Here is a 15,358-nt window from a genome sequence, read left to right as displayed (position 1 = left end):
ATTTTGCTGCAAAGGATTATGGGTAGATTATTTTTGATAGATTTGGCGGGTGAGAAATGGCTCAAACAGCTTGGTAAAACCCGTGTGTTTTCATTATGTAAACGAAAGTACTTACACATAGTCGTGACGTCGAGAAAGTCAAAACGGTAGAGAACATCGTAAAATCCTTGTCAATTAAGTAGTATAAAAAACAAATCAATCGTAACCGGCATAACAGGTTTCGTTTTCCCAAAGGAGAATTAAAAACGGCACATTACATTTAATGCGTGAGTGACTTTTTAAGCTATAAAAGTTGAATAACAGGCGACTGTATTCGAAAAACTTAATGTCAAAATGACTTATGGAATGAATTTGGCATACATTTGCATCTGTTTTAGATAGACTATATTTGGCAGAAAGGCAAATCCTTAATGGGTTTCCCCCCGGGGAGGATACTAGGGTTGCGATCTGGCGAGGGGGGGGGTGCCGCCCGATATTCGACCCTCAAACCCTTAACGGGACTAAAAAGGAGAAAACAAAGGAAAATTTTGTGAATTTTCCGACCCTTACCGGGACTTTACCCAAAAAAGGTACCTTTAAGGGTGGCACATACCCCAAGGGGTTTTCCCGACCCTGTGCAAATGAGCTAGAACGTGTCAGGCAAATACGCCAATTTCAACTTTAAAGTGAAAACGGGGGGAATGAAGATGAACGAGGCTTTCAGTTTTTCTTTACAAGATTCTTCATTCTTTAAATGTAATCAAAGTCTTTGATTTAATAAGGATTGTGCCCATTGAAAGAAATTCCACCCATTCAATCTTTTTTATATCATATAGAATACTATTCAGTGATACCTAACAATCCTAAATACACCCCTGCATCAAATTCATATCCGTATTCTCTTCCCAAAGATTAGACTTACTTGCTTCACTGCTAACAAAAGCGACTGACAATCCGTTGATTTCAATACTTTGAAAGTTCAAGTTCAAATAATGTTTTTACTTTCTTTTTATTCAGGAAAAACGGATCAAATGAAGCGGAGACGATTTGTCAATATCACAATCATTGCGGACTGCTCTCACTAAACTCAAGAAGTGTCCGAGACAGTGTTACATTGTTATATGTATGAAGCAATTATCTCATCTATGTTGAAATCTAGATTGTTTTTTGTGCTTCTCATCAATTAGTGTACGTTGTTTCTTGTCACCGTAACTTCGGCAGTTTATCTACCGACTTTGGAGCGACTGTCAATTTGCCTATAGTTTCAAGCCTAAAAAATCTACAGTACCATTGATCTTCTAACAGTCATATGAATGATAATACTATGAAATTTTTCTTCTTTATTTAGTTACCGATCAGGCTCGGATACAGAGGGAGGCTATAACCAATGGAGGAGAGTGCACTTTATTATCGTATTACCTTATATGGAAACTAATTACTCTCCATGAATAAGATAGCCTACCTCCTGTATCCGACACTGCCGATTGTTACCATTATGAGCTGTTCAGGGAGAGCGTGATGCTTGAGAGTCGTGAAGAAGAAAATAAGAACCACCTTTTTTTATTAAATTTAACAATTCATAAAATAATATACGTTACGAAATACATAAAACATTAAAAAAAGTGGCGAAAATTAAAAATTAGGTCACGAATCATTACAATCAAGTTATAATAGAATGGAGACTGTAACTTCGTTGGTCTTTCTTTTCTTTCTGGGTGTTCTTTTCATTCTCTCGCGCACACGCACCACTGTCTCAATGCCGCCCCGGTGGAGCTTTTTCCTTCAGTGTGGATGAAAATTCCACCGGATCTCTGACACAAAGGTATTCCCCAGAAGGTTTCCAGATTCTTGCCTTCGCCAACGAATGTGTATCTTTATGATATTACGACAGTGGAAAATGTGGAAAATATACGTATCATCTGGATAAATGATATTGCAATTGTGTTCCCATAATAAATGAAAATGACTGAAATGAAAAAGAAAAAAAAGAAAATAGCAGCAGAGAATAATTGTTGTGATTCATCCAATCTAGACCACTGGAGACCTAGTAATAAGCATGGAGTGGCAAGATCAGGGTTCTGAACCATTGTTATCTCACAATGCCCGTATTCTAAGTTTCGTATGTTCCGCATCTGAAAATCGAAAGTATGGCTGCGCGTACAAATTCCTTCGCCACCAGCATTTTTTGAAAATTCTTTAAGGGCCATTCGCGAAAGTTTATAGACAGAAAAAAACATCTGTAAACCTGGGAATAGTTAACATTTATACACCCCCGTCTCCTTAAAGTAAAATGTAAGACTTATACACCCCTGTCTCGGTGAAGGAGGAGGACTATGAAAAAGGTAAAATACACCGTTAGTATCGTTATAAGCATCTTTCAGCCTTTTCAAGCCCTCGACCGAAGCATCTCAGAGCCTGTCAAAATTTTACCCGATGAAAGTTCCCATTTCTCAATGCTCTTTATTTCTACTTGGCCTTCATATCCCTATCTCATCAAATGGAAATTTAAGGTAATTAAAAGGCAAACCGTAACGAAATTCTCACGTCCTTTCTAAGTAAAAATTGCATCGAATGGAAAAACATCGAAACATTATAAAGATATTTTTGCAGCTTGAACTCAAAGGAAAATCGAACTAAACTCGCTAAAAGGTGGAAAGTTTCACCCCTTGTCCCGGTGGTAATAAGCGTCACTGAGACAATATGATGTACCGTTTCCCCAATCTTCCCGTATTCATGAAAACTCTTTAACAGACATGCGGGACATGTGAGACAGGGGTGTGTTTCTTTTCGTAAAATTAGTCAGAAAACCATGTCATCGTATTGGCGAATAAAAGCCATAAATAAAAGTCTCACCTGTCGTTCATAATTGACATAATTCTGTAACTTTTTTGTTACATTGTTTTAATTGATTTTCAGTTCATTTATTCCCAAGATAATTACTTCGCACTTTTAACGACTTTAAAATCAACAATCATCGTTTGTTACAATTCATTGCACATCGTGTTTTAGACGATTCCAATTTAAGATAACTTGAGCTCCACCGCAGATGATTGAAAAAGTCAATTCTTCGTGTGCTTCAACTTCACAAACTTCGCCAATCCTGGTGGTGATAAGATTTATATGAGAGTAATCGTCACGAAAAGCGCTAATAAAATATCGAAAAATGGAGATTCCCAAGATTGGCGAAGGTTTCTCAAATCTTGGTTTAAAAAAATCTCTTTGATCTTTCTTTTTTTTCTTTTGTTAATTGCTTACGTCATTGATGACTTGCGAGATATTTCTCATGATGAAAACACACGGGTTTTACCAAGCTGTCAAATGGGGCGCCGTTTTTACAACGAGCACCTTGTTGTAAAACTTTCAAAGCGGTATGGCCAATGACCACAGATACGTATATTTCGCATCGTACCTTTAGAGCAAAGCGTGTCGATAGCGAAATTCACATCTGGAGCAGGTAATTTCTTGCTTGGAAGTGCTTGAAGCACGAGATTTAGCCCTTCGGGCTTTACAGAAATCTGTGGGTCCGCTCCTTTAGAGCTTTACCTATCAGGGGGGAGGGGGTCGGGCTCAAAATCGGTGAAACGATAAGGCATCCAGGATGACCGTCCGGCCGTCACACGAACCATTCGGCCGTTTAGCCGAAACGAGCAGCCGGCCGTCAAACCGAGCATCAGGCCGCCGTACCGAGCATCCGGCCGTCGAACTGAACCTCCGGCCATCGAACCAAGCACCTGGCCGCCGGAGCGTGCGACCGCTAGCCCGCGGGGTCCACTTAAAGCTTTTTTATAGACTTGCTTAGGTGGACTGTAAAACAGTCCGGTAGATTTTAGTTGTTTTTGGAAGGTTATTTATCGAAGCTTATCGAAGATTATCGAATCTTAATCGAAACCTATCGAAGGTTAATCGAAGTTATCGAACATAATCGAATATATCGATAGCTAATCGAAGTAATCGAATGGTAATCGAACTAATTGAGATAAACCTTGGAAAATTCGATTAATTCGATTACGGCTCGATAGTTTCGATTAATCGAAGCCTAATCGAAGTATTAATTTCGATTAGTTTCGATAAATTCGATTAAAAATCGAATTCGATTTTGTTCGATAGATTACGCCTGGTTTAGCGACTCCAGAAGTCACGCAACTATCGTTGACGTCAAACCAAATGTTTCATTTTTCCGTGAACTTTGAACCCTTCTAACTTCTTTTCTATGTATGCTAAAGCGTTCCGGTTTTTACTAAAAGAAAGCCCGTGATCTTAGCTTTCCAGCGGTATATAACACTGTGGACACGGGCTAGACGGCAAATTGGTAAACTGCCGAACGTTTTGCAACATTTTGAAAATTGTTTGCCGACGGGAAAAATGAAATTAGCAACTATTGAAGAACAAATGTGTCTGGAAACGGAGGAAAAAGTATTTGGAGGCTGAAACTTTGTATGTTTATCAGAAAAAGGGCGAGGAATTCAAAAATCACAATCGCTAATTCTAGTTCTTTCATTTTCATGTAGTTTTTTTAACTTTTTTGCTTCTTTAGCATGGGAATGTCCCAAAAAAAAGTTTTTATTTCTGCCGAAATGGATTTTCTTTTCATTTGGGGTTTCTACTTTCAGAAAAACTTATTCTTTACTCATAATTTTTTGTTCCTCCATTTCCAGAGGCCCCCTTGAAAATGGGTCCTACCACCTTTTTTGACTCATTTCAACCTTTTCCAAGCTATTTTCTTCAAAAACAAAAATAAAGCAATGCAATGTCTTCTTTTTTCAAAAAAAGATATATCTTTCGTTATTTTGATAAATATACTAAATTTTTTACAAATATTTTTATATAATAATATTCTAACACCATCAAAGAATTCTCCCTCCAAATTTCAGCTCTCTAGCTACACTAGAAAAAGAGATATGCAAAATTGAAGAAGCATGACTGGAAAATTTCTTTTTTTTCTTTTTTGACACATTTTTCGAATTTTTCCAAGCTATTTTCCTAACCTTTTTTTGACATTTTTAGTCAAATTTTTGACACTAAAATTTGAATATCTTTACAACCACTTATCGTCTGGAGGCCTATGACCCCTCATTTTCTTTCTTTTTCAAAGCTCTACAAGATAGGATAGATTTTGAAAAAAAAATTAAAATTTGAAAAATCTTCTGGAGTTGCTACCTGGTTTTTAATGGCTGAATCTTCCATCGATCTCCTATCCGGATCGATAAGTAATCCATCGATCACATATCGATCCGTCATCGAGCCGTTCCGATGATCGATCCTATCGAGCGCGGGGGTCTGGAATAAAACAAACTTTTAAATATAAATTTTCAGTTAAATATAACTTGTATGTCTTTTTTTGCAATTCAATTAGACATTAAATCTGATCAAAATGATATTTTATATTACTTGCGTCTTTGATTTAGTTAAAAGAAAGAAAGCTTTTTTTCAATTGGGTCAGTACAGTTGGGCCGAACAGGCCCGAACATGTTTGGGCCATGCCGTGACACGTGATGGGTCGTCAACAAACAGTGTGTACAGTCCATCATTGATCATAGAAGAAAAATGGCAGTGTGTCATAAACATGCTGGCACACATAGTGCATACAAAGCTGAAAGGGTTAAAAATACATGTATCAAACCTCCAAAAAGAAAAGGTATACTAGATACCCAAAACACCAAACTGCCAAAAATGGATGGTAAAAAGCAAGGAAGTACTTTAGTGTGATGCGAGCGCAAGCGATTCCGAAGTTTAATATGAGGTCATCGACAGGGTAAAGTGGTCTGATTCAAAACAACAACAATTATTCGCGAATCGAAGTGATCGAAACGCGTTTTAAACGCAGACTGGCAGTTTTTAAAGCGAAAAGGCGCTTCAATGTAAGCGATGGAGTGCTAAAATCGGCATTATTACAGCAGTCGAAGAAGACTGACAGTTAACGTTATTCTTTGATCGAAGAACTCCTTTAGATCAAGAAACGTCTTTCGACCTAGCAAATTTTTTCACTTACTGAGACTGACGAAAACGGATAACTCGCGATTTAGGAGCGCACCTTCATCGTACGCAACTGGAATGTGAACCTGAGTGAAAAAACGCGACTTCACTTCTTTTCTTCTGTTTCTTTACACCACACATTGTGCATAGCAGTAAAAGTAGGTATATAGGATCATCAAACTAGTATTCCAATTTTCCAAAGACAAAGATTGTTTATGAACAGGACCCGATGAAAGATTCTTTTTGATAGTACCAGGCGTAGTTAATCGATATAATCGATAATTTTGAGTAATCGATAAATAATCGGGGAAATCCCACTTGTTCGACAGTATACTTGTTCGACGGTGCATTTGTTCGACAAATCTTAAAAAATGTCGAACTGATGCGCTGTCAAACAACTGATCGCTTAGTTGTTCGACAGACCAGTTGTTCGACAGTTACTTGTTCGACATCCACTTGTTCGACTGTATGGTTGTTAGACACCCACTTGTTCGACACTCATTTGTCGAACAAGTGGTCTGTCGAACAACTAAGCGATCAGTTGTTCGACAGCGCATCAGTTCGACGGACCAGTTGTTCGACAAAATAAAACAACGGAAATGAAACGAGGCCCGGAAAACCTAGGCCCGGAATTATCGAGTTACCAAAATTTGAGTTAGAAAATTTTCGAGTTAGCGCCGATTTTCGAGTTAGCTAAATTATGATGAGAAGTGAAAGTTATGACGTCACTTAACTGTTACTCGCTTTTCCATTTTCCCAAAAGGATTTTCGAGTTAGCAATCAACTCGGATTTCATTTTTCTCAAAAAGCATAGACTGTAGGAGCCCCCCCCCCCAGCGGCACCCCTAATCACGCCATCACGCAAAAAAATTTTCTCCATCACGCATCACGAAAATCGCTAAAATTTGTCATCACGCAAAAAATAGCGAAAAATAGCCCAAATCACGCATCACGCCTCAAACTTTTGCCCTATCACGCATCACGATAAAATCTTGATCACGCCATCACGCCAAAAAAAATCTCTAATCACGCCATCACGCAAGAAAAAAAGTCCCAATCACGCCATCACGCAAACCGCTGGGGGGCCTCCTGTAGTCTAGAGCTAGACTTATAAATTAAAAATTCCAGGTCAATAATCAGCTCCACCTAATTATCAAACACTGAAAGGTGAACAGTACTGCAAATGAGAAGTGCGCTCGTCAAAAGATGAAAAGAGGAAATTATTCAAAACACTCTCTAGCGCGGCTTTTTATGGCAGACATACATGTAGTAGAATTGCCGCCCTATTTCGCGTAATAAGAATAATGGTCCGGAAATCGAGACTACATAGACTGGAGTCGTTTATGCGTGTAATACCGTAAGTATATATGTTATATGATATTATGATTTACGGGATTTAGTTTGTATAAACGACTGGGAAGAATCCGGTATTCCGGCCTTATAGAATCCCCGGCTACTTACGCAGAAACTTGCGTAGCGAGAAAACAAAGGGTCTTTTTCTAAAAAAAGAGTTTATCGGACGGGGGTGCTATTCCGTTAAGAGCACGAAGGGTATGGATTAGATTAAATTAATTCTTGATCAAGCAACAACACGTATCCTCGTATCATCAGCTTTTTTATGCTTCAATCAGTAACGTAAATAAAGCCTGGAGGGACACACGGGACGTACGAGATTAGCATCAACAAACTCTCAAAAACAAAATCAACTTTTTTTTTGAGCGGGAAAAAATTATAATTGAAATAATGACACTTTTCTTTTGTTTGGACAATGGAGAATAATTTCTTGGGAGATGAAATTGTTATGTGTACTGATATCTCCTTTTATGTGTTTCAACCTTGTTCAACCGATTATGTGCGTCTCGATTGTTTTTCTAAACCAATCAAATCGATTATGAAATCAAAGCAAACATTGCTTCCGAACAAGACCCCTAGATATTTTTCACAAAGGTTTCTAGACGACTATAATTTTTCCCTCCATTACTTCTTGCTTTATGTCTACTATGTCTGAATTTCTATGCTATGGCTAATTTCAAAACTCGTTAAAATAAAACAACATAAAATAGGTAATGCAAGATGGACCAGCTCAAAGAACAAAATCTCAGTCCAAAGGGCCTTTTCTATTGAAAATGCCCGATGTGTGTTTACCAACTCTGGAATACTTAATAAGGCGGTTAGATCTAACGTTACGAGACTCTCCAAAGACTTCAATCTAATCTAATTTCTTAAAAAATAATTTGTATGTATAATTGAACAATCTATGAAATAAAGCAATAATGTAAACAAAATGATTTTACAGGTCAAATTCATTGACCACACCCAAAATGTATTCACGAACTCAAGAGTACTTCATATTGACGTTGGTTTAAATTTAACTGTATGAAGTTAAGAAAATTTAAAAGCACATGGCTTCAAAGTCATGAACTGTAAGTGTAAATAAGGTCAAGAAGAACCCGAAAATTCAAATTTTACCAAAAATGTTTAGTTTATCGACGTATCATTGTAAACCTCCAAAGATTTCACCCTAATCTAATTTTCTCAAAAATAACTTGTATATATAATTAAACAGTCTATAAAATAAAGCTAAAATGACCAACATAAAAGGCGAAAATAAAATAGCTAATTCAGTAAACAAAATAATTTTACCGGTCAAATAATACTCTGCATTATTCACAAAGTTTACATTGATCGACCATGCCTTAAAATTATTCACGAACTTTGGTGATACGGACGTTGTGCTAAAATTTAGTTGCATGAAATTAAGAATTTACCAGTCAATCGAAATTCTGCATTTATCCAAAAAATCTACATCGATCGACCACGCCCAAGAAATATTCACGAACTGAAAAGTGCTTGATGCGGGCGTTGTGTTAAATTTAGCTGAATTCAGTTAAGAAAGTTTAAAAACAAATGGCTACATGGAATGTAAATAAGATCAAGAAGAACCGGAAAAATCCAATTTAACAAAATACAAGTCCTCCAAAAGAAAAATCAACCAAAAATGTTTAGTTTATCAACGTGTTATAAGAACCTACAAAAAACCCCTAATCTAATTTTCGCAAAAATAACTTGTATATATAATTAAACAGTCTATAAAATAAAGCTACAATAACGAAAATGATAGGTGAAAGTAAGATTACTAATTCAATAAACAAAAGAATTTTACCGGTCAAATAATACTCTGCATTATCTACAATGTCAATATTGATTGACCACGCCCAGAATGTGTTTACAAACGCTAGAGTTATTAATAACGACATTGACATTAATTGTATGAAATTGAGCGACTTTTCGACAAAAGGTTTGACTGTGTAATCATGGATACTGAATATAATCAACAGAAATCCAGTTGGGTATAATTTCATGATCGGTGACCGGATGAACGTGGTACTAATGATAAGGATCAATCGACGTGCGACAAACACCGGCTCCCAAACAATTTTAACTGGCTTGCATATTATTTGTTCAGACGTTTCATCTTTGTTTATACTCACTCGAAAAGGTTGATTCATGAAGCTTACAATATCACTCTGTTCTATGGTCATTTTCTCTGACCATACATTCTGAGATTGACCAAGGGACCAGTTTCTTGTTTTGTAAAACAGTACTACTGGTGGAAATGTAAGGGTCAGCAACATTTCATTTGGTGTGATTGCTTTTGATCGAAGCCAACAGCAACCAAAATATAATACAAAAGGAAAGGGAACAATCCAAAAACAAATCACCACAAAAACCATGATCTGCCATTGTTGGTAACACGCCACTTCAGCTTGATTAAAAATCCACAGTCCACCGTCAATTTCAATACAATCTACAGATTGTAAACAAAATGTTTGCAATGCTAGCATAACCAAGAATTAGAATCTGAACATAGCTAACTTTCAACCGGTTGATGAATGACGAGATTTTATATTGGTTTTCCTGGTGGTATCTGACAAGGTTGACCACGAGAAGTGATACTGGTATTAGAATAATACACGAAAGAACGATACTTAATCTGAAAAGTTCAATAGCAGCAATACTCTGTGTTTGGATAGGGCACAAATCGATCAGGTTGGAAGATTTGATTGCGATTTTAATGTCGAAAAATGATGAAAGAGTTTCAATGAGATATGGCATATGATATTCCATTTTAGCTGAAGAAGTGATTCGTATAATTGAAGCTGTCTGGTAAAAGAAAAATGTGATTTTGATAAGACCTGAAATATATGATTGCTGATCAAAGTTAAGATTGTTGTGTGAGTTTGTCTCATTCACTTCGTTGTCGCTGATCAAGTTATAAGGAGTATCCGGGAATCTATTTCGAACAGATTCTCCACGATCAATCCTGGTCAATCTCGCATAGAGTTTATGTAGTTTGTTTTTAATAGCGAGAAGTACATCTTTGTGGTATAGTAACAATCCGAAAGATAATACGATAACAATTGCAAAAACAAACCAAAACCAACTCGCCAAGCATTTTGAACTATCAACACATTTGTTATGACTAAATATGCTTATAAAGTCTCCAGGTCTACACCCTCCACACAACCGCCCTTGACGCCTGTTTGCACATGTGTTATACGAATGACATCTTTTTAAACGATCACAACAATAAAAGGGTGGACATATCTTAAATGTCACATATCCAGAGGAGTTTGAGTAACCCCAATAGTTTCCTCTACTTTTGATACCGTTAATACAAGAAGCTTGAAAGGGACATTGATAACATGTTGAATTATGAACATGTATTTTTCCATTGCTATCGTAATTGGCGTATGGTTTATTTAGAGCGTGGTACGATGTTCCGTCACATTGGACAAACTTCATTCGAATGTTATTTTGAAAGTGTGAATTCGACCAGTCACCAAGAATATAATAGTTAGATTCTAAGCATGAGAAATTTGAGTCTGTAATAAAAAACAGTATCTACATCGAAAATATTTTTAACGAAAAAAGCTGTACTGGACCTTTTTTCATTCGTTCCACCGTCACACAATTGTACTTTTGTGATGTTTTAAAAATCGATTACTGACGCCTTTTAGTGTTAAATATATGGAGGTTGGCATCACTGTATAAGGAGTAGTATTGTTTAGAAAAGTACAATTGTAAATGGTTATATGTTCTGACTTGATCGTAATACCAGCTGACATATCATAGCTGAAAGGTATAACGATATCATTATCACAGAAAGTAATTGTCAAGAAATGTTGAATTCAATATTGCAACCCTGTACCCTTCAGAGTAAATCGAACCCGACTTTGAATTTTTGAATGAAGAATCGTTAACTAAAAGTTCGTTTTTGCCACTATCGTAAACATTAGTCACTTGTATTTGATTTAAGTATGTACCGACAGAATCAAAAGTGCATTTCGAGATTGATATTTTTACAAAATGACACGTTGTAGTAAATACGATTAAATTCGAACGTTCAAAGCTTGTCCTTGATATGACAAAATTTCCTGGTTGTTTCACCCTAATCGTTAAAAACGAATCTGATGAAAATGCGTTGTCGGTTATCTTGTAGTCTATAGGTTTTCCAAAATAATGGATATTTCTTGCGTCCATTTCAAGGGATGTTTGTTTTAGAAATGTATTGTTACTACTTGAGATTCGATCGAATCCTGTTATGTATATGAATGTTCCGGTTTGCCATGTACCCTTGAATTGATTATATTTCATAGCTATTATCCCTGTAACATTCTTCTTATTTTTGATTTCCATCGTAAAACTAGAAAAATGGCAATCTTGAAGCAAAACTCTCATAACACTCACTCTCTCTGATAAGATGTGATCTTGATGAGATTCTCTCAGTGTTTTTTTCGGACCTTCTTTATTTTTTGTTTTCCCAGTATAACTAAAAGGTGCTGTGAATCTACAAACCATGAGCGTTACATTGGTAAAACCATAACCATTAATTAGCTCTGTTGATGGAGCGTCATTTGACTTTTTCCATTCGAAATTGCAGTTAACCACGTCTAAAGTTTTCGAAGTATTTGGATGGGAAACAAAAAGATAAAATTTATCCGCACCAGAACTCTTTGGGAGATAAAATCTAACAGAGATGTTGTGAAGACTGAAGTCACCCGATAGTAAAAATACCGTAAAACGTGACCATCTTTTGATCGTTTTCGAACAATACATTAGCCATTTCTCCACTACAGGTGAAACTAGTATTACCACAATAGCTTGAGATTTCCAAAGAATGAGGTATTACAATAGTTTCATTGCGAACGTATTGATATTGTGAATCCAGTAAAATGATATCTCCATCCAGTGAAATGTTAATAGCGTGATTTAAATGAAAGCATGGTTGATGAATTGAACCGCAATTGATCGTGTCTTTGCTCCTCTTGTCACGTGACACATGAATAGTTCTTTGCTCGATTCCACGAGATACTAAAAAGTAAGAAATTTAAACATTAACGTTATAATATTTTGACAATATTATTTTTAGGAGTTGCAGCTGGCTCCTTTTTCAAAGTGGTAATGATAGTTACAATATAGAGACTTTTTCAAGGTGACTTAAAGCAGAATTTGGTTTGATTGGAAACTTTTGCTTTGGCTTTCTGCTTTGGCCGGAACGGGATCAACCGTTCCCTTCCTCCGCCTCTGCTAAAAGGGCAATAGATATACAGAGAATAAGCTCCTGTCTCACAGCCCCGATGAAACCTTTCCCCATATTTCTATCGAAACCTCAATGAGGATAGAAAATCTTTTGCTTTCAGGTTAAATTTAATTTGTATGGTTTTAGATGTTTTTCTCATTGAACTAAATTCAATTTTCCAGTGGGGCTGAAATTGTAGGGTATTTTTTTCCAACCGGGACAAAATTTCGGCAAAGTTTTACAGTATGAGTGGATACCCCACTGGCCCCCACTGGGTCTGTGATATAGGGATGTGACATATGAAAATCCTCTGAAACCTCAGACAACCCAACCATTCCAGTCAAGACTGTTAACGTATGATTTTCAGAAATAAGATAAACTAACCTTCGAAAGAAAATGTGAAAATCAAAAACACGTAAAAAGATAATACAGTACACATTTTATCTGCTCTACATACACTCAGAAAGTGCAATATTTATCATCTTATAATTCTATACGATAAAGGATGTTTGAAATTTGATCCGTAGAAAGACAAATAATAACCAAACAAAAATGATTTGCCCCTACAAGACCAACTATCCTTGTTTTTTTGATACCGTCAACTGCTCTAACTTGGGACTATCTGACAAAACATGGAACGGCAATTCGGCCACCATTTCACCGAACCTCCAAAGTCATTTGATTTGAGTCAATGAACGGCGTATTATGAAATAAACGATTTCTCTTTCGCACCGAGTAGGCTTTTAGATCGAAACGAAAGTTGTTCCGTAGTGGAGCACACGCGAAGGAAGAACAAAGAAGAATAATAGTGGCAAAACGATGGAGCGTTTGACGTCAGTTGCGCGACAAGTTACACACTCGTTATTTGTTAATCCCATCGATAAAAAAAATTCACTCCATTAAGAATTAGTGAATAAGATAAAAAAATTCACTCCATTAAGAATTAGTGAATAAGAATCAAAAACTAAAACAAAGGGTGTGGTGGTAAGCCTACACAACTAAGAGAGGTCCACCACACCCAAGAAGAACAACAACACTGAAATTCTGATGTGGTGGTGGTTTTGATTTGTCTCGGGACGAGGAACTGACCGGTCACGCCCTTAAACATACGGTTGAACATCTCATCACCCTTCTCATGAAACAGACATTCTACAAATGGAATATTGGAACCATCAATGTGAGAACTTGCAAAGACGACCTCAAACTCGAACGTGTTGTGCAAGAGATCCATAAAGCCAACTTAGAAATCTCTGCACTTCAAGAAGTAAGAAGACTCAAACAAGGATCAGCTACAGTTAAATGTGATAATTCGAAATACGAAATCTATTGGTCAGGTCACTCCCTTAAGAGACAACATGGAGTTGGTTTTGTCATCAAAGTAGACCCTAATGTCGAAATCGTGCAAGTTGAATACGTGGATGCTCAGATCATTGTGCTTCAAACCAAGGTATACGGATGTCTGCTTAAAGTTATTAATTGCTATGCACCTACAGAAGAGAGTAGTGACAGTTCAAAAGACTTGTTTTACAGAAATCTTCACAAACAATTCGTCAATGTTCCACCAAAATACAAGGTCATTTGTCTTGGAGATTTTAACCCGACAACTTCAGCAGCAGCATGGTACAATTCTTCGCTCAGAGAAAAACATAATTATGTGATAGCCTGATTTGTTAATAATAACGGTGGAAGATTCCACGATTTAATACAAACTCAACAATTATCAGTCTTGAAACACATGGTTTTAACATCCCCGTGTATCCCAGGTTTTATTTACATTAGTCTAATCTAATTGACTAAGAATACCCTGTTGTGTTAATAGATGCAAGTTTCCCCCTCAGTGGGGGAAACTTATTAAAAACAAAGCATCCTAAACAAAAGATCTGACGTTACAGAATTACACTGCAGTGCAAATCTTCAAAACTGTAAGATGCTAAAGCACTGGACTCAACTTCAGACAGGCACGGATTTGAAAGGTCGCTTCGCTTCGTCGCTGCAGCGACCGTCTGACAAGAAAAAGAGTGAAGTTTTCCTATTTGGGTTTTCTCTTATTTTGCTATAACAATAATTGCATGATTGCGCAAAAAGTTTTTTTTAGAAAATAGTTTGCAACATCAAAAAATAGTATTTAACATCATAGAATTGTAACACCGTAATCCACACGCAATAATTTAGTCATATTATCTTACAATATAACGCTATCAGGGTATCATACATCATATGATATAGTATGTTTTATGCACAGAGACTTCTATAATATCTTATACCGGATATTGCCATTTTGCATCAATTTCGTGAAAAAATAAAAGTACAGCTCGAGAAATTCAAGAAATACCGTTTTTTTCCGGCGAAAATAGGCTGTTCCGGCGATTTTTAGAAAGTTCCGGCTTCAAAAATCAGTTTAATTGACGATTGATTGAACCATGCTTGATGGTAGGCATTGCCATTGATATAATATTTTTCTATGAAAAAAAACAACGAAATATAAGGATAAAGTCTGATCAAAATCTGCAAAAATGGCGATTTCCGGCATATTTCCGGGATTTTCGACCGGAAAAGAATTTTTCTCAAAAATCGGACTCGGCCATGATTTGGACATTGCTAATACGCATCTTTGTGCATGCAAAAAATCATAAAAAACTAATGATGAAATCTCGAGAAATGCCAAAAAACCGATTTTTCTGGCATTTTTCCGGTATTTTTCGGCCGGAAAAATATGTTTTTCAAAAATCGGGCTTTGTCACATTTTATATATTACCATTTTGCATCAGTGTTCAAAATTTCATGAAAAAATATAAAGTACAGCTCGAGAAATTCAAGAAATAC

The 15,358-nt window shown here is 36.5% G+C and overlaps 1 protein-coding gene and 1 long non-coding RNA gene across 2 annotated transcripts; both read left to right on the top strand.

Annotated features, from left to right (window-relative positions):
• The first annotated feature begins 998 nt into the window (after nt 1-998).
• On the top strand, nt 999-3,167 carry LOC136819177 (uncharacterized). The gene is made up of 2 exons (XR_010848399.1): nt 999-1,087; nt 3,005-3,167. It is a non-coding gene; the product is annotated as an uncharacterized lncRNA (long non-coding RNA).
• A 10,503-nt stretch (nt 3,168-13,670) lies between these two features.
• Nucleotides 13,671-14,201, top strand: LOC136819147 (craniofacial development protein 2-like). Its single transcript, XM_067075352.1, has one exon. It carries the CDS (start codon nt 13,671-13,673, stop codon nt 14,199-14,201), a length of 531 nt encoding a protein of 176 aa, XP_066931453.1.
• The last annotated feature ends 1,157 nt before the right edge of the window (nt 14,202-15,358 follow it).

This window comes from Clytia hemisphaerica, unplaced genomic scaffold (genome assembly GCF_902728285.1).
Source record: "Clytia hemisphaerica strain Z4C2 unplaced genomic scaffold, Clytia hemisphaerica genome assembly, whole genome shotgun sequence".
NCBI lineage: Eukaryota > Metazoa > Cnidaria > Hydrozoa > Leptothecata > Clytiidae > Clytia > Clytia hemisphaerica.
This window is presented reverse-complemented; position numbering and strand designations above follow the sequence as displayed.

Bases quoted from the DNA above. Each gene is read 5' to 3' on its own strand.
- LOC136819147 (XM_067075352.1), top strand. From the start codon at position 13,671: ATGAAACAGACATTCTACAAATGGAATATTGGAACCATCAATGTGAGA.